Source organism: Meles meles, chromosome 19 (assembly GCF_922984935.1).
Source record: "Meles meles chromosome 19, mMelMel3.1 paternal haplotype, whole genome shotgun sequence".
NCBI classification, from domain to species: domain Eukaryota; kingdom Metazoa; phylum Chordata; class Mammalia; order Carnivora; family Mustelidae; genus Meles; species Meles meles.
Window position 1 is genome coordinate 43205375 of NC_060084.1, and position 19833 is coordinate 43225207.

Genomic DNA, 19833 nt, shown 5'->3' on the forward strand with positions numbered 1-19833 from the left:
CACATCGGGCTCTCTGCTCAGCAGGGAGCCTGCTTCCCCATCTCTCTTTGCTTGCCTCTCTGCCTGCCTGTGATCTCTGTCTGTCAAATAAATAAAATCTTTAAAAAAACAAACAAACATATGTTCTAATGGTATATTAGGAAAAATTAAGATTGATTAGAAATTGGGGAAGTTAAAGAAAATTACATTGATGAAGTAGAGATAGCAGAGGGTTGGGTGCCTGGGTGGCTCAGGTTATGTGTCTGCCTTTGGCTCCGGTCATGATCCCAGGGTTCTAGGATTAAGTCCCACATTGGGCTCCCTGCCCCCTGTGGAGTCTGCTTATCTTTTTCCCTCTGCCCCTTGCTCATACTCTCTCTCTCTCTCAAATAAATAAAATCTTTTAAAAAAAAGATAGCAGAAGGTTGATTGGGATGGAAAGAGGTCCTCTAGGAAAGTACAGGGTCCTGGAGGCCAAGAGCAGGGCCGTGCTACAGATTAGAGGTCTTTGATGATATCTCTGAATCAGTATTAGTGCTTGTGTCTACAAAAGCCCTTGCTGATATTTTCATAGGAATTATGTAAACCTATAGATGAAGTTAGAGAATTCACATCTTTACTCTGTTGTCTTCCAATCCATGAACACAGCATGTTTCTTCAAGTATTTTTTAAAATTTCTTTAATAGAATTTTATAATTTTTGTCATATAGATCTTGTACATATTTTATTAATTTTTTTACCTCAGTATTCCATTTTTCAGGAGCATTTATAAATGGTATTGTCTTTTTATTTTGGTTGTTGCTTATTGTCAATGTATAGAAGTTAAATTGATTTTATATGTTGATCTTATATTCTGTGACCTTATTCAACTCAGTTATTTCCTTGTAGGTTCATTATTATAGTCAGTCATATCATTTGCAAATAGATAGTTTTATTTCCTTTTTTTCCCAAACTGTGTGCTTTATTTTCTTGCCTTATTAGAATAGCTAGAACTGCAAGGCCTGTATTAAATAAGGGGGGTAATAATGGATATCCTTTTTAGCAATTTTAGAGGGAAAACATTCAGGATTTGGTATTTTATCATAAAGTATATTAGCTCTAGGTTTTTTGTACATGTTCTTCATGCTCTTTAGGAGTTTGAGGAAGTTCCATTCTCTTCCTATTGCCTTGAGAGTTTTTTGTTTGTTTGTTTATTTTAATTCAATTAATTAACATAAAATGTATTATTTGTTTCGGGGTACAGGTTTGTGATTCATTAATCTTCTCAATGCCAACTGCTCACAAACACATACTGTCCCCAGTGTCCATCACCCAGTTACCCCATCCTTCCACCTTCAGCAAACCTCAGTTTGTTTCCTATGAGTAGAAGTCTCTTATGGTTTATCTCCTTTACACTGAGAGTTGTTTTAATCATAAATGGTTATTAATAGGATCATGGGATTTTTTTTCTTCCTTAGTTGTTGATATGATGGATTACATTGATTTTTAAGTATCAAATTAGTCTTTCACACCTGGAATAAATCCCACTTAGTCATTGTATATCATTCTTTTTATACATCACTGAGTTTGATTGGTAAAATTTAACTGTGGATTTTTTTCACTAAGTTCATGGGGGTGTTGGTCTGCAGTTATTTTGAGTATGCTGCCTTTGGTTTTGGTATCAGAGTAATCATGGCCTCATAAAGTACTTTGGAAAGTGTTCTCTTCTGTTTTCTGGAAGAAACTGGTTACAAGATTCTGGGAATGTTTGGTAAAATTCTTCAGTGAAACCATGTGGACTTGGAGATTTCTTTTTTGGGATCTTCTAAATTATAAATTTCATTTATTATTATTTTCTTAAGATTTTATTTATTTGAGAGAGGACAGAGAGAACATGAGCAGGGGGAGGGGCAGAAGGAGAGGGACAGGCAGATTCCCCACTGAGTGTGAAGTCAGATGCAGGGCTCAATCCCAGGACCCTGAGATCATGACCTGAGCCAAGTCAGATGCTTAACTAACTGAGCCCACCCAGGCACCCCAAATTTGATTTCTGTAATAGTTACCAAACTACTCAGATGACCTATTTTATGTTGGCTAAGTTTTGATAGTTTCAGGTTTTCAGGGAATTGGTTCTATTTCTTCTAAGTTTTCAAGGTTATGAATGTAAGGTTATATGTTTCTTTTTTTTTTAATTTTTTTAAAAGATTTTATTTATTTATTTGACAGAGATCACAGGTAGGCAGAGAGAGGAAGGGAAGCAGGCTCCCTGCTGAGCAGAGAGACTGACTCGGGGCTCCATCCCAAGACCCTGGGATCATGACCTGAGCCGAAGGCAGAGGCTTTAACCCACTGAGCCACCCAGGCACCCCAAGACTTTCTCTTTCACTGATGGATTATTTAGAAGTGTGTTATTCGGAGATGTCTGGAGTTTTTCCTGTTGCCTTTCTTTTATTGATTTATACTTTAATTCCATTATGGTCTCATGTGAAAGAGGGAGCAGTCCACAGTCTTCCCTTATGTTTGACCCCAACAGCAATTTCAGAGGTTCCCAAGACCACCCTTAGATAATTCACTAAAGAAGTCAGAACTCACTGAAAGCTGTCATCCTCACAGTTACAGTTTTTTACAACAAAGGGGTACAGATTAAAATCAGCCAAGGGAAGAAACACATGGGTAAAGCCCAGGATATTTCCAGACATGGAGCTTCCAGTTGCACTCACCTAGTGTAGTCATGGACAATGCTAACTTTTCCCATCAACGGTGTGTAACTATACCATGTAGTATTGCCAAATAGGGAAACTAACCTGAATACTGGTGTCTAGAACTTTTCTGGGCTCTGGGTTGGCTGCCCAAGTGTTTGACCTTTCTATTTCCAGCCTCTCAGGAGGTAGAGCTGATACCTTTAGATTCCTGCCTCTCTGGAGGAGAATTGGTACCACATGGCTCAAAGCCTACATCATAAATCCCATTGTTAGACTGTCTGGTAGCTGTGGTCCTAAACAAAGACGTTGTAGAGATTTTCTCCTTGGACATGAAGACAAAAGACAGCCCCACATCGGGCTCGCTGCTCAGTGGGAAGCCTGTTTCTCCCTCTCCCGCTCCCCTTGCTTGTATTCCCTCTCTTGCTGTCTCTCTCTGTCAAATAAACGTAAACAAACTTCAAAATGAGACATTAAAAAAAAAAAAAAAAAGAATAAGGTCGGTCTTGGGGAATGTTCATTGTGTGCTTGAAAACATTGTATATTCTGCTATTGTTGCTTGACATGTTCCATTCAGTTCTTCTATATCCTTGCTGATTTTCTGTCTGGTAGCTGTATCAGTTGCTGAGAGCAGGGCATTTGAATCACCAGGTATAATAGTGCTTTGTCTCTTTCTCCTTTCAGCTCTATCAGTTTTTGCTTTATGTATTTTGAAACTCTGTCAGTGGTACTTACTAGCTTTCTTTATTCTGAATCTATTTTATCTGATATTAATATAGCTATTTCTACTTTCTTTTTTTCTACTTTTTTAAATTTCTACTTTCTTTTGATTAATGTGTACATGATACCCATTTTTCCACTACTGCTTTCAACCTACCTATGTCATGTTTGAAGTGAGTTTCTTATAGTCACAATGTTGGTAGTCACATGTCCATTGTGCCAGTGTCTGTCTTTTAATTGTAATTTGGTATTTTAAAGGTATTTTGAAGTATTTTAAAGGTATTTGCCTTTAAAATAATTATTGGAAAAATTATTGATACGTGAAGGCTTATATCTACTTTTTTTGTTATGTTTTCTTTTAAAGATTTTATTGATTTGAGAGAGATTTGAGAGAGTGCAAGTGAGGAGGAGTGGTATATGGGTGGAGGGAGGGGCAGAGGGAGAAGCAGACTCCCTGCTGAGCAGGGAGCCTGATACAGGACTCAATCCCAGGATCCCAAGATCATGACCTGAGCTGAAGGCAGACAGACCCTTAACTGACTGAGCCACCCAAGCTCCCCAGCCATTTTGTTGTTTTCTTCCATCTCTTGTTCTTCTGTTTCTTTATTCTTGCCTGTGAGTTCCTCAGAGGTTTCTAGAGTACCATTTTGACTTATGCTTTTTAATATGTTGCTTTTGTTTGTTTGTTTGTTTGTTTTATTGTTTGTTCTGAGTATTAGCATATATGTACATACCTTTCACAGCCTGCTGGTTTTGATATTTTACCACTTAAAGTGAAGTATAGAAACCTTATATCCATTTAGATCCATTTATCTTCCCCACACTTTTGTTATAATTGTTTTAAATATTTCTTTTACATACATTGATCACTGCAAGAGATAGTGTTAAAATTTTTGCTTTACCATAAAGTAGGTATGGTAAAGGAACTCATGGGGTAAAGGGTAGCTTTGTATGTTTTTTATCTATTTTTGCTCATTCTATTCTTTCCTTTCTGAAGGTGTGAGCCTTCTTCTGTTATCATTTTCTTTGTTTTGGAAGAGGTTCCTTTAGCCATTCTTTAAGGGCATATCTGCAACAACAAATTCTCTTAGTTTTCCTTCATCTGAGAATGCCTGTATTTCTATTCATTCCTTAAGAATAGTTTCAATGAGGGGTGGCTGGGTGGTGCTGTCTGTTGAACGTCTGACTCTTGGTTTCAGCTCAGGTCATGATCTCAGGGTCATGAGACTGAGCCCCCGTTGTTTCTGCACTCAGCTTGGGATTTGCTTGAGTTTCTCTCCCTCTGCCTCTTCCCTTCACATACTCTCTTTTTAAAATAAATAAATCTTAAAAAAAAAAAAAAAAAGAATAAAAGGACAGTCTCAATGGGTATAGAATTTGAGGTTAACAGTTCTTTTCTTTTACTACTTGAAAATTATTGTGCTGTTTCCTTTTGGTCTCCATGGTTTCAGATGAAAAATCTGGTCTTTTGAAATGGTGTTTATCATCAATATATAATATGCATTTTATTTTAAAGACTTTATCTAGTTTTTAGACATGGATGTCTTGATTTTGAGTTCTTTGGATTTTTCTTAATAGGTATTTGCTGAGTTTCTTGAATCTATGGTTTTATATGAAATTTGGGAAGTTCAACTGTTAAATCTTTGGATACTTTTTCAGTCCCGCAGTCTTTTTCCTATCCTTCTGGGACATGGATGATATGAATATTGGCTCTTTTGTTATTGTCCCACAGGAAATGAGGTCTGTATTTTTTTTCTTTAAGTCTGTTTATCTTTGTTTATAGATGAATTAAATACTGTCTTTAAGTTCACTGTTTTCCTGCTTCTGATATGTCTATTCTAGAGACCATTAGTTTGTCTTTTATAACACCTATTACATTTTTCATTGCACTTACTTCTTTTTTTATAAGTATTGTGGTTTTTTTGGCAACATTCTTTTTTTTTTTCATTTGTTTAAAGAGAGCTTGTAATTGATTGTCAATGTGTTTTTATGAAGACCATTTAAAATCCTTGTCAGGGAATGCCTGAGTGGCTCAGTCAGTTAAGTGTCTGCCTTTGGCTCAGCTTAAGATCTCAGAGTCCTGGGATCAAGCCCCTGTCACTGGGCTCCCTGCCCAGTGGGGAGTCTGCCTCTCCTCCCTCTGCCTCTCTCTCGTGCTCAGTCTCCATCTCTCAAATAAATGAATAAAATCTAAAAATAAATAAAGTAAAATAGAATAAAATCCTTGCCAGGTAGTTCCAACATCTAATTAATCTTGGTATTGGTTTCATGTGATTATCTTTTCTCCTTCAGATTTTGGTTTCCCTGGCTTTTGGTATGACAAGTGATTTATTGTATCCTGGACATTTTTGTTTTTATGTTAAGAGAGTCTTGATTCTATTTAAGTCTGTTTAAATCCATTTTAGCAGGGAGTCATACTGTTAGGTTTAGTGTATAGATCTAGCCTACTTTTGTAAGTTTTAGTTCTAATGGCAGCTTAGTTTTCAGAGCCCTTCCAATGTTATTCTGATACGCTTTGTATCTCTGGTACTGCTGGGAATCCTGTTCAGTTCCTGGTGGTGTTGTCTGCAAGAACAGAAAGGGTAACTAGGCCACCTTCTGTGGGATGGGGGAGGCAGAAGCCATTGAGATACATTTAGCTTCACTGAGATACAGAAGGCACTGAGCATGGATTTCCTTATGCCATTGGGCAGAGGACAGGGAATTGCAAGACTGTGCTAATGGTACATTTCTGAGTGAAGTGATCTGTCAGTTTGTATATCAAGATACTTCCTCTTGCTGTGGCTAATGATACATCAATCATAGAATTCTTGCTGCTATTGCAGCTGGCTGATGAAACTGTTGCTAGGGTGCGGGTTGTGGAGCAGGTGCTAGAACTCCCATTAAGTCTTTTGGGCTTCCCTGCTCCTAGTCTTTTGGCTGGAGAGAGTAGATTTCTCTTGGTGTGTGTGTTTGTATCTGTTAATAGTTCCAGGTTGTAGGCCTGCTGTCCAATGCCCATTATGGAGACATATAAGAAATAAAAAGAAAACCCAGGGACAAACTTCCTGGGAAGATGGTGGAGTAAGAGGATCCTGAGCTTATCTCATCCCAAAGATACACCTAGATAACACCCCACAGCAGTTTGAATATGACCCAATGACTGCCAGAACAGACTGTCCACAGCTAAGTGTAGAGAAAACTGAAAAGTGTAGGAATGGCAGAGATGTGGGCAGGCACCAAACTGACCTGCAATGTCTGTGGGAGGGAAGGACCCCAGAGGCACTGACAAGGAAGAGGAACAGAACCCACCTCAGACATTACAGGCATCCCAGGCATGGGGGACCCACACTGGGAAAATGAGTCCCCATAACGTTTGGTTTTGAAAGCCAGAGGGGTCTAACTTCACAAGTTTTTAAATTAATTGGGCTTAACACCTGGAACTTTAAAATCAGCTGGCTCAGCTCTGAGAAAGCCAGGAGGGTGATAGGAAACTGAGTCCCTGCCCTTAAAGAGAGAGCATAACAAATAGCCCTGTTGATAGGTAGTGTAGAAGTGGCAATTTGACAAATGCCTGAGGTACGTAGGAAGATTAATTTGCTAACCTGAGAATATGTGCTGGTGGGTCAGAGATCTATGGGAGACTTCTCTAAGAACAAAAGAGCTGGCAGGCACCATTTCCTTCCCCTGCCCCCCAGCATAGACACATGGATACCTGTGGGACACAGCAGAGCATGCACACTCTCCACCTAGCTTGCTAACAGCATGCTCTGCCCTCATGCTCTCCTATGGACCCTCTCTCAGCAGTTCTCCAGAGTGGCTGGCTATATGTCCTCTCCCACTGCAGGCCAGTACAAACCTTGCTAACGCCACACATCTTCTCCCATGTTCTCCTTTGGATCTTGCCCCTCCAACATGGGCTGATAGGTGTTCTCCACAGTGGTGCCACAAGTGTGACAGTGTGCAAGCATCTCCAGCAAGGGCTAGCACCACTCCCTACTGACGCCTGCTCTGGGCACAGGGAAGATAACCATATCAGTTCGACTATGGCTTCAGCAGTGGGCTGGGAGCAGACATCAGATCTGAGTGCAGGCCCTGCTCACCAATGACAGCTTCTCAGGAAACAATACAAGGAGAGCACCCTGAAGTTCGGTGCTACTGTGTCTCTGGAAAACACCTACTCTGACCCAATTCAAGCCCAAGGCAGCCCCAGACAGGCCCACTACCAACACGGGAACTAAGCTCACAGTAGGCAAAGAGAACCTCTGCAGATGACTAGACTGAAGGCAAATGCAGCTCAGCCACAATAGTAGGGCACATGCAACACACATAGGAGTCACCCCTGAAGTGCAAGGTTGTAGTGAATGGAGGACACTGCATGGCAGGACACTACAGGACCTCTTTTTCATAAGGCCACCACTTTCATGAACTGGAGACATAGCTAACTTTCCTAACACATAGAAACAAACACAGAGAGTTAGACAAAATAAGGAGACAGAGGAATATGTCCCAGGTGAAAGGATAGACTCAAAATAAGAGATCTAAGTGAAATGGAAATAGGTAATATGACTGATAGAAAATTTGAAGTAATGGTCATAAAGATACTAACTGGAATTGTGAAAAGAATAATGAAACTCAGTGAAACCCTCAACAAAGAGATAGAAAACATAAAAATGAACCAATCCAAGATGAAGAAGTCAAGTGAAACTAAAAATACACTACCTGGAATAAGTAGTAGACTAGAGGAAGCAGAAGAATGGATCAGCAACATGGAGGACAGAATAATGGACAGCAATTAAGGCAAACAGAAGAAAGAAAAAATAATAAAAAATGAAAATAGATTAAGGGAATTCAGTGACACCATCAAGCATAATAATATTCACATTATAGGGATCCCAGAAAAGAGAAAAAAGGGCAGAAAATTTATCTGAAGAAACAACAGCTGGTTTCAAGATATACAACAAAGTTGTAGTAACCAAAACAGTATAAAATTAGACACATAGTTCAATGGAAGAGAGTAGACAACCCAGAAATAAACCCAAAATTATATGTCAATTAATCTGTGACAAAGATGGCAAGAATATCCAGTGGGGAAAAGACAGTCTCTTCAACAAATGATGTTGGGGAAACTGCAGAGCTACATGCAAAAGAATGAAACTGGACCACTTTCTTAAACCTTACACAAAAATAAACTCAAAATGGATTAAAGACCTAAAAGTGAGACATGTAGACATTTTCTAGTCATGAAAATGCTAGAAGAGAGCACAAGTAGTAATTTCTCTGACCTTGGCCATACCAACATTTTTCTTTATGTGTCTCCTGAGAAAAGGGAAATAAAAGCAAAAATAAACTGTTGGAACTACATCAAAATAAAAAGCTTCTACACAGCAAAGAAAACTTTCAATTAACGAAACTAAGACAATCTACCAAATGGGGAAGACATTTGCAAATGACATTCCTGAAAAAGTTGTAAAGAACTGATACAACTCAACACCCAAAACACAAATACAGTGAAAGTTACTGAATTGTACACTTACAAATCATGAAACTGGTAGATTTTGTGTCATATGAGTTTTACCACATACACAAAATCAGTAAAAATGGACCAAAGACTTGAGTTCCCAATCTTCTTTATTAAAGAGGATACGCAGGGACGCCTGGGTGGCTCAGTGGGTTAAGTCTCTGCCTTCAGCTCGGGCATGATCTCAGGGTCCTGGGATTGAGCCCCGCATCAGGCTCTCTGCTCAGCAGGGAGCCTGCTTCTCCCTCTCTCTCTCTGCCTACTTGTGATCTCTCTCTCTCTCTGTCAAATAAATAAATAAAATCTTTAAAAAAAATAAAGAAGAGGGATGCCTGGGGGGCTCAGTTGGTTAAGCAGCTGCCTTCGGCTCAGGTCATGATCCCAGTGTCCTGGGATCGAGTCCCACGTTGGGCTCCTTGCTCAGCAGGGAGCCTGCTTCTCCCTCTGACTCTGCTTGCCCCTCTCTCTCTCTCTCTCTCTCTGACAAATAAATAAATAAAAACTTAAAAAAAAAAAGAAGATATGCAGTTGGCCAATAAATATATGAAAAAATATTCAGCCTCACTTGTCATCAGGGAAATTGCAGATCAAACCATAGTGCAATATCATGATATATCTGCCAGGATGCCTTAATGGATGTAAGATTGACAATAACAAGTGTTGGTGAGGATGTGAAGAACTGGAACTCTTTTACAGTTTGATGAAAAAATGAGGAAACTATTGGATAGTGTCAACGAATTCTGAACAAATGTATATCCCATGATGCAACAATTTCGTTTACAAGAATGTTCATAGCAGTACTAATAATAATAGCCAACAATTGAAAACGGCCTAAATGTCCATCACTAGGAAAATAGAAAAATAAATTGTGTTAGAACAGAATGCTTTATACAGCTGCCAGTCTTAAACTTTTTCTTCTGAAACAGCCTCCTAAAAGCTCTAAGATAAGAACGACTTTGGCAAAAAAAAAAAAAAAAAAAAAAAGAAAGAAAGAAAAGAGAAAGAAAAACGAATGACTTTGGCATGTCCTAATTGTTGAAAGGAGGTTAGTATTGTAGCACACCAATAAAACAGAAATGGACTCAAAATCAGGCCTTATATAAGTACCAGAGGGCCTTGTGTTCTCATGACAAAGAATTGGATTTTTAAATTTCAGTTCCATAGGACGCTACTTGGGTTTGGTTATAAGTTTGGCTGCATGTGACAGAGACAAAAAAATAATAATGGCTAAACTATATAGAAGGTTAATTTTCTCTTGCATTAAAGTCCAGGCTGGAGTGTAAGCTCTGCTCTGCAAAACCATGACACCACATCCACATTGCAGTCTGAGGAAATGGGAGAATAAAGGACATAGGTCATGGGCCACCTGGCTTGTAACCTTTCAGAAGCTGCTATATAACACACACTTTTAAAGACAGAATTTAGTTACATTGCATATTCTATAAAAGAGCCTGGGAAATGCAGTGTTTATATTGAGCAGCCTTGTTCTCTACTAAAAAACTGGATTCAGTCAATATACGATATATATTTGGGGGCAATTAGCAGTCTTCATATCATAATTCTTTGGCCTGGTGGAAATTGTTAAGCACGCTCCTATAGATGCTTATTAAGTTGATCTCATTCTAAAACTGACTGTGGTAGATACTGATTGATTTGATCCAGAATGTGTCTTAAACATCCATAATTGCAACAAACTCTGAGGTAGATCACATTTTCAGAACGATTGGGGCGCCTGTCTGGCTTGGTCGGTTGAATGTTTGGCTCTTGGTCTCAGGGTTGTGGGTTTAAGCCCCATCTTGGGTGTAGAGATTGCTTAAAAATAAAATCTTCAAAAAAAAAAAATTCAGACCCACTGACTTGACTTGTTATTTAACTCCCTCACTTTCTCCTATGAGCTCTCCTTTCTCTGTGTTCTGTGTTCTCCTTACCCTTTTTTTTCCCATTCAGTTGCACAATGGTATTTAAGAGCTCTCCAAGCCTTTCATTTCTTATGTGAATTATTTTTTAGTTATCTCTCTTTTCTACCATAGATATTTTATTTATTTTCTAACACAAAGCCAGCAATTAAAATGTGTTTCTTATCTTTCAGAGTTGTTGTCCAGGTGTGAGACCAAGAAGTTATCTCCAAAAAGAGACATTTATGAGACAGAGCCATCCCGATGGGCTATCATGCAACAGTTTAAAAGTCATAATCCTGAGAAGTCCATTTTCAGAGATATTTGGGAATGCAGTAGTCACTTTGAGACACAACAGGAACAGGAGGGCTATTTCAGGCAATTTGTTATCAAGCATGAACACATGCCTATATTTAACCAACATACTTTACTCACTCAGGAATTTTATAATAGAGAGAAAATTTTTGAATGTAAAGAATGTAGAAAAAACTTCAGTTACCATTTATTTTTTAGTCATCACAAAAGAACTCATTCTAAAGAAAAACTTTCTGAATGTAAGGAATGTGCAGGAACTATTAATACATCCTATCTTACTAAACAGAGAATTCAAAACAGTAGCAAGTTCAATGAATGTAAGGAATGTTGGAGGGCTTTTCTTCATTGTTCACAACTTAAACAACACCTGAGAATCCATAATGGTGAAAAACACTATGAATGTAAAGAATGTGGAAAGGCCTTTAATTATGGCTCAGAACTTATTCTGCATCAGAGAATTCACACTGGTGAAAAACCCTATGAATGTAAGGAATGTGGGAAGGCCTTTAGACAGCGATCACAGCTTACTCAACATCAGAGACTTCATACTGGTGAAAAACCTTATGAATGTAAACAATGTGGAAAGGCTTTTATTCGTGGCTTTCAACTTACTGAACATCTTCGACTCCATACGGGTGAGAAACCCTATGAATGTAAAGAATGTGGAAAGACTTTTAGGCATCGCTCACACCTTACCATACATCAGAGAATTCATACTGGTGAGAAACCCTACGAATGTAGAGAATGTGGAAAAGCCTTTAGCTATCACTCAAGCTTCTCTCACCATCAGAAAATTCATTCTGGCAAAAAACCTTATGAATGTAGTGAATGTGGGAAGGCGTTTTGTGATGGCTTACAACTTAGTTTGCATCAGAGGATTCATACTGGTGAGAAACCCTATGAGTGCAAGGAATGTGGGAAGACTTTTAGACAGTGCTCACACCTCAAAAGACATCAGAGAATTCATACTGGTGAGAAACCTCATGAATGTATGATATGTGGTAAGGCTTTTAGACTTCATTCACACCTTATTCAACATCAGAGAATACATACTGGTGAGAAGCCCTATGAATGTAAGGAATGTGGGAAGACCTTTAGCTATCATTCAAGTTTCTCACACCATCAGAGAATTCATTCTGGGAAGAAACCTTATGAGTTTGGGAAGGCCTTTAATCATGGCTTGCAATTTAATCTACATCAGGGACTTCATACTGTTGAGATGCCAGTAAGGTTTCCTCTCCTTTCTCCCCATCCTAGTCTAGCATCATGATACCATTTTTAGAAATACAGGTTTTCCTTTTTTCTTCAATGTAAAAGTTGGTAAAATAACTGAATTTCATTAGTATTGATTTATTTCAGTAATCCTTGGGAAAAAACTTCAAGAGGAAAATTGAAAAGGTAATTAACAGGTAAAAATTCTTAATTGCTCTGGTTCGATTGCTGTTTCTGTGTTGTTATAACACCCAGTATTGGAGACAATTTTATAAAGTGTGTTTTTACTGAAACTAGAGAAATGTGGCAGAAATAAAATGAAAACAATTTCTTCCCCTTTCACAAATCCCTGAGATAGCCAATATGGGTGTGTAGCTCTTTCCTGCTCAAACATACCTGCAAGGATGAAGGGTTTATTGGATGTGAGTGGAAGGTTATACCACCTAGAATGATGTATTTCATGGCAGTTTCTTTTTGCACAAATAATTGCAAACATTTTCTCAGGTGAATACATATAGATCTAACTCACTGTTTTTAAAGCCTCAGAATATTTCTAGTATGGGATATATGTCTGTATTTTAAGCCATTTTCTACTCTAGACATTCAGTTGTTTTTATTTTTTATCACAGGTGATTAAAAAAGAAACATTCTTACATCATTCTTTTATTTCCGTTGGGTAGATTACCACCCATGTACAGTGTAAGTATGTTTTGATGTTACATTGATTTTTTTAATTAAAAATTTTAGGTAATAAAAGCACATGCTACAAAATTCAAAAGTCATTAAACAAGTAAAGTAAAAATTGAAGCTTCCTTAATATCCGGTTCTATAGCCATCTGGTTTACTTACCCAAGGTCAACCATAGCTTTCGTATTCTAGGGATTAACTTTTACACTTAATCTTAGCCAAAAGGCCAAGAAGCAATTTAGGGATTAACTTTTAAAATTCTTTGGATGAAAATGGATTAATCATGATCTTTTACTCATGAAATTCTCATCGTTGTTCCAAATTTAGCCCTCTTTCACTTATTTTCAATATTATTCAGGGATTTACAAACATTGTGCCAACTACAAACTTACTTCATTTCTGCTCCAAATCCTTCATTGACAGCTCTGCAATATTTGAACTCTCTTCTTTTATGATATTATTTATTTGAGTTCTCTGTGTTTTTGGTTAAGTCAGACAAGCAAAAGGTTTTTCAACTTTGTCTTTTAAAAAGACCAACTCTTAGGTTTTATTGATCCTTCCTATTGTCTTTTTAAAAATTTATTTTTTTAAAATTTATTTTCAGTGTTCCAGAATTCATTGTTTATGCACCACACCCAGTGCTCCATGCAATACGTCCCCTCCATAATATCCACCACCAGGCTCACCCATCCCTCCACCCCCCTTCCCCTCCAGAACCCTCAGATTGTTTTTTAGAGTCCACAGTCTCTCATGGTTTGTCTCCCCCTCCAATTTCCCCCAACTTCCTTCTCCTCTCCATCTCCCCATGTCCTCTGTGTTATTTCTTATGCTCCACAAATAAGCGAAATCATATGATAATTGATTCTCTCTGCTTGACTTATTTCACTCAGCATAATCTCTTCCAGTCCTGTCCATGTTGATACAAAAGTTGGGTATTCATCCTTTCTGATGGAGGCATAATATGGACCATATCTTCCTATTGTCTTTTTCTTTTTTTAAGATTTTGTTTATTTAATTGACAGACATCACAAGTAGGCAGAGAGGCAGGCAGAGAGAGGAAGGGAAGCAGGCTCCCTGCTGAGCAGAGAGCCTGATGCAGGACTTGGGATCATGACCTGAGCCGAAGGCAGAGGCTTTAACCCACTGAGCCACCCAGGTGCCCCTGGTTTTGATCCATTAGTTGTTCAAGAGTGTGTACTCCTGAAAATTTATAATTTTCACATATTTGTGAATTTTCCAGTTTTCCTCCTGTTTGTAGTTTCAAACTATTATGTTCAAAAAAGTAACTTGATATGATTTCAGTCTTAAACATGCTAAGACTTGTCTTAAGCCTAACATATGATGTATCCTGGAGAATGTTGTGTGTGTTTTTGAGAAGAATGTGTATTCTGCTGCTGTTGAATAGAATGTTCTATCTATGTATGCTAGTTCCATTTGGTCTAAAGTGTTATTCAGGTCCACTTTTTACTTATTGATTTTTGGTCTGAAATAGCTATCCTGGATATTGAAATTCTCCACTGTCCTTTTATTGCTTTCTACTCCTCTCTTCAGGTCTGTCAGTATTTGCTTTATATATTTAAATGGTCTGTTGAATGCATACATATTTATAATTGTTATGTCCTCTTTATGAATTGACCGCTTACTATGTAGCGAACCTTGTCTCCTGACAGATTTTAACTAAAACTCTGTTTTTACTGATTTAAGCATAATCACTTCTGCTCTCTTGATTACCATTTACACAGAATGTCTTCTTTCTTTTTTTTTTTTTTTAAAGATTTTTTAATTTATTTGAGAGAAATCAAACAGTGGGGAGGGGTATGGGAGAGAGAGAAGCAGATTCCCTGCTGAGCAGGAAGCCCAATGTGGGGCTCGATCCCAGGACCCCGTGATCATGACATGAGCCGAACGCAGACGCTTAACTGACTGAGCCACCCAGGTGCCCCAGAATATCTTTTTAATCCTTTCATTTTCAGCCTATGTGTGTTCTAAAGCTAAAGTGATTTTCTTGTAGGCAGCATATTTTGGGATGTTTTTTCTTTTTCTTTTCCTTTTTTTTTTTTTTTTTTTTTTTTTTTTGGTTCAGTCAGCTACTTGCATGGCCTTAATTGAAGAATTTAATTCTGTAGAGTCAAAGTAATTATTGATAGATAAGATCATGAAAATGTGCCATTGTCATTCATTGTTTTCTTACTGTATTGTAGTTCCTTTGTTACTTTCTTCCTCTCTTGCTATTTTCCTTTGCAATTTGATTATTTTTCCCCCAAATTTTTATTTTTATTTATTTTTTTAAAAGACTTTGTTTTGGAGGACTTGGGTGCTCAGTGGGTTAAAGCCTCTGCCTTTGGCTCAGGTCGTGATCCCAGGGCCTGGAATCGAGCCCCAAATCCAGCTCTCTGCTCAGCGGGGAGCCTGCTTCTTCTTCTCTCTCTGCCTTCTCTGCCTACTTGTGATCTCCGTCTGTCAAATAAATTAAAAAAATATCTTTAAATGACTTTGGTTTGAGGGGCACCAAAGTAGCTTAGTTGGTTAAGCATCTGCTTTCAGCTCAGGTCATGGTCCCAGGGTCCTGGGATCGAGTCTTGCTTCAGGGAGTCTGCTTCTCCCTCTGCCTCTCCCCCCCACTCATTCTCTCAATCTCTCTTGCTCTCTCAAATAAATAAAATCTTTTAAAAAAATAAAAACAAAGATTTTATTTGGGGTGCCTTAGTGGCTTATTGGTTAAACATCTGCCTTCAGCTCTCAGGTCATGACCTCAGGGTCCTAAGATTGAGTCCCATATTGGGCTCTCTGCTTAGTAGCGAGTCTGCTTCTCTCTCTGTGTCTCCCTCTCTGCCTCAAATAAATAAGTAAAAATTTTATTTATTTGAGACACAGGGAGAGAGAGAACGAGAGAGTACGAGCAGGGGAAAGAGGGAGAAGCAGGCTCCCTGCTGAGTAGGGAGCCCAACATGGGGCTCGATCCCAGGACCCAGGGATCATGACCTGAGCCAAAGGCAGGTGCTTAACCAACTGAGCCATCCAGGCACCCCTTTTATTTTTATTTTAAGTAGGCTCTACCCACAATGTGGGGATCGAACTCATGACTCGGAGACTAAGAGTCTCATGCCCACCAAAAGAGCCAGCCAAGCACCTCTGATGTTTTTTAAAAATAAATTCCTTCTCTCTAACTTGTGTATCTACTATAGGTTTTTTTCTTTGTGGTTACTATGAAGTTTACATAAAATATAACAGGTCTATTTTAAGCTAATCACAACTTAAGTTGCATAGAAATGCCCTGCTTTTACCCTTCCCCTCACCCCATTTTATATTACTGATGCATTTTACATCTTTTTATATTGTATATCAAGAAATTAGTGTAGCTAGTTATTTTTAATATTTTTATAAAGATTTTATTTATTTATTTGACATACGGAGATCACAAGTAGGCAGAGAAACAGGCAGAGAGAGAGAGGAGGAAGCAGGCTCCCTGCTGAGCAGAGAGCCTGATGCGGGGCTCCATCCCAGGATCCTGAGATCACGACCTGAGCCGAAGGCAGAGGCTTTAACCCACTGAGCCACCCAGGCACCCCAATATTTTTGTTTTTTAACTTTCATACTCAAATATGACTTAATGCACCACCTTTGCAATTTTAAAGTATTCTGAAATTGACCATTTACCTTTACCAGTGAGTTTTATATTTTCCTAAGATTTTGTGGTGTTACTTAGTGTCCTTTCATTTCAACTTGAATTCTCTTTAGCATTACTTTTAAGGCAGCTCTCAAGTGGTGTTGAACTCCCACAGTTTTTGTCTGTCTGGAAATGTCCTAATCTTGTATGTGTAGCTTGCCATATCCATTTTAAGTTACCAAAATCTACTTTATCTGTGTATTAACTTAGTTCCCATGAGATACAGAAATGTTACCCCTCGGGAGCTTTATTGTTTTATATATAGAATTGCTTTTTAGATCAGTTAAGAGAAGAAATAAGCATTTGTGCTGTACTTTTTATAATCACGTCATTACCTTTACTGGTGCTTTTTGGGGTACCATCTATAGTCACTTTCATTCTGGAGAACATTCCCTAGTGTATTTTATAAGGTGGATCTGTTACCAACAGATCTTTCATTTTTGGTTTGACTGGCAATGTTTTTATTTCACCATTTTTAATTTTTATTCATTCATTCATTCATTCAAGACTTAATTAATTAATTTAGAGAGAGTGCAAGCACTTCTTGAAGAGGGAGAGGGAGAGAATCTCAGGCAGACTCCACACTGAGCCAGATGGCAGATTTGATCCTGTGACCCCAAGATCATGACTTGAGCTAAAACCAAGAGTCATACACTTAACTGACTCAGCCCCTCTAGCACCCATATTTCACCATTGAAAAAAAAAAAAAAAAGACTATTTGACAGAGCACAAGTAGGCAGAGGGAGAGGGAGAAGCAGGCTCTCCACTGAGCCGGGAGCCCAATATGGGGCTCGATCCCAGGACCCTGGGATCATGACCTGAGCCAAAGGCAGCTGCTTAACCAACTGAGCTACCTAGGCATCCCATTTCACCATTTTTTAAAGACAGTTTTACTTACATATAAAATTCTCTTGTACAGATTTACCCACTTCTCCCAGAACTTTGAATATTTCATCCCATTGTCTTCTAGTCTTCATTGTTTCTGATAAGAGACCCACTACTAATATTATTGGGGCTCCCTTTAAGTGATGAATCTTTTTCTGTTGCTTTCAAGGGTTTCTTCTTGACTAGATTTTATGAATTTTACTATGAGGTCTTTGTGAATCTTTGCCTAGAGTTTCTTGAGCTTCTTGGATGTGTACATTAAGTTTTTCAGTAAATTGGGAAATTTTCAGCCATTATTTCTTAAGTGTTTTTTTCGGCTTCTCTCCTTTACATGTATGTTGGCATTCTTAATGATGTCTTACATTTCTTTGAGGCTCTGTTCATTCTTCATTCTTTTTTCTTTCTATTCTTAGAATTACTAATCTTCACAATATTCACATTCATTCTTTTGGCAGCTCAAATCTTTTGAGTTCCTCAAGTCAGTTTTCATTTTGGTTATTGCAGTTTTAAACTCAATTTCTACTTGGTTCTCTATAATTTTAATTTCTTTTTCTTTTTTAAAGTTTTATTTATTTAAGTAATTTTTACGCCCCATGTGGAGTTCAAACTCATGACGAGATAAGAGTCACATGCGCCTATGACTAAGCCAGCCAGGCACCCCTCAATTTCATTATTATTGTTCGCTCTTTTTTTTTTTTTTAAGATTTTATTATTTGACACAGAGAGAGAGAGAGACAGTGAGAGAGGGAGAAGCAGACTCCCCTCCTGAGCAGGAAGCCTGATATGGGGCTTGATCCCAGGATTCTGGGATCATGACCCAAGCTGAAGGTAGACACTTGACAACTGAGCCACCTAGGTACCCCTAATGTTTGCTCTTTGATGAAGCATTGTCATATTTTCTTTTGCTTCTTTAATCATGCTTTTTCTTCTTCAAAATAATTTTAATGGCTGCTTTTTGTCCTTTTCTGTTAAAAGTGACATCTGGGCCCTCTCGGACAATTTTAGTTACTTGCTTTTTTGTCCCTATGTCTGGGTCGTATTTTTCTGTTCTTTATATGTCTCATAATTTTTTGCTTATAATTAACACATTAAGGGTCACTAGGTGGCTCAGTTGTTAAGCATCTGCCTTTGGGTCAGGTCATGATCCCAGGGTTCTGGGATCAAGCTCCACATTAGGATCCCTGCTTAGTGGAGAGCCTGCTTCTCCCTCTCCCTCTGCTGCTCCCACTGCTTGTACGTGCTCTCTCTCTCTGTCAAATAAATAAACTCTTTTAAAAAGTAAATCAATAAAATTAACACATTAGGTAATATATCATGTTATATATTTTAGCAACCCTAGGTACTGATTTTCTCACTCTACTTCCTGGACGTTGATAATCTGTGGCCCTCCATCAATCCCAAAGTCTTTATTGTTTTATTTTACAGTTGGCTAATATGGTGATATTGTCTTACACCCTTTAAAAGGGATGAGCATAAAGTATTCAGGGCCTCTTTTCATAAGGAACCATGCCACAGGGTTCCATGAATGTTTTTCTTCTATAACTGAGGATCAGAATCTTTTGCAGAGACATAGGCAGCACTGGCAAAGGTATTTTGTATGATCGTGACCATCTGGTTCTAAAAGGGGTATAGATTTGTAGCATGCTACATTGTGACTGCTTTTCTTTCACAGAAGCAATCACTCAGCAGTCCTGAATATTGCACAGGGTATCAGTCTTTCTCCTGCATGCGCTGTAGAATGAGTGTCAGTGCCTGGTTGCAACACACAAGTAATTGTCCCAGGGTAAGAGTTATTTCCCTGAGCCTAGTATCAGTAATGACTTTGCTGGAATTGAGACATATGATACAATCTGAGATAGTGTTTTGGGCAAAGACACATGACCCAGAGCTACTTTAAGGAGAGGCTCAATCTCATGCCTGTAAATACCAATTATCAAAACTTCTGATTTAAGTCAGTTAAATCTATAATAGAGCTTTGATAAGGCTTGGAAAATATAGCACAAAGTGCTATACAGCAAAGCTCAAAGCACAAACTCTCCAGACAGCAGCACAGATCAAATAGCGTGCTTTCCAGTAGACAACAACTCAAAATGCATAGTTGCTAAAAGGTAACAGAGCTTGTTAGGAAACCAAAGCATGAGAACACATACCTCTGGTAGTAGTAGTTATTGCTTAGACACTCTACTCACTGCTATAATTTTTGAAGCGACCCTAAAGATGTGGGATAGATCCCCAACTCAAAATTTGGTTTGTATGTCAAGACTGATAGTACTGTACATGCACCAACAGGGTATG

The 19833-nt window shown here is 38.3% G+C and overlaps 1 protein-coding gene across 4 annotated transcripts in view; it reads left to right on the forward strand.

The window, feature by feature from the left end:
* The window catches only part of LOC123931520 (zinc finger protein 461), a 38885-nt gene extending 25490 nt beyond the window's left edge, over nt 1–13395 (forward strand). For 2 of the 4 annotated variants that reach the window (XM_045988757.1, XM_045988756.1), the window contains exon 6: nt 10967–13395. In XM_045988757.1, the coding sequence (XP_045844713.1) occupies nt 10967–12357 (1391 nt within the window). In that variant the 3' untranslated portion in view covers nt 12358–13395. Of the gene's footprint in view, nt 1–4955; nt 5118–10966 lie in introns of all 4 variants that reach the window. The other 2 variants (XM_045988759.1, XM_045988760.1) reach the window with 2 other exon arrangements.
* Nucleotides 13396–19833: the final 6438 nt, after the last annotated feature.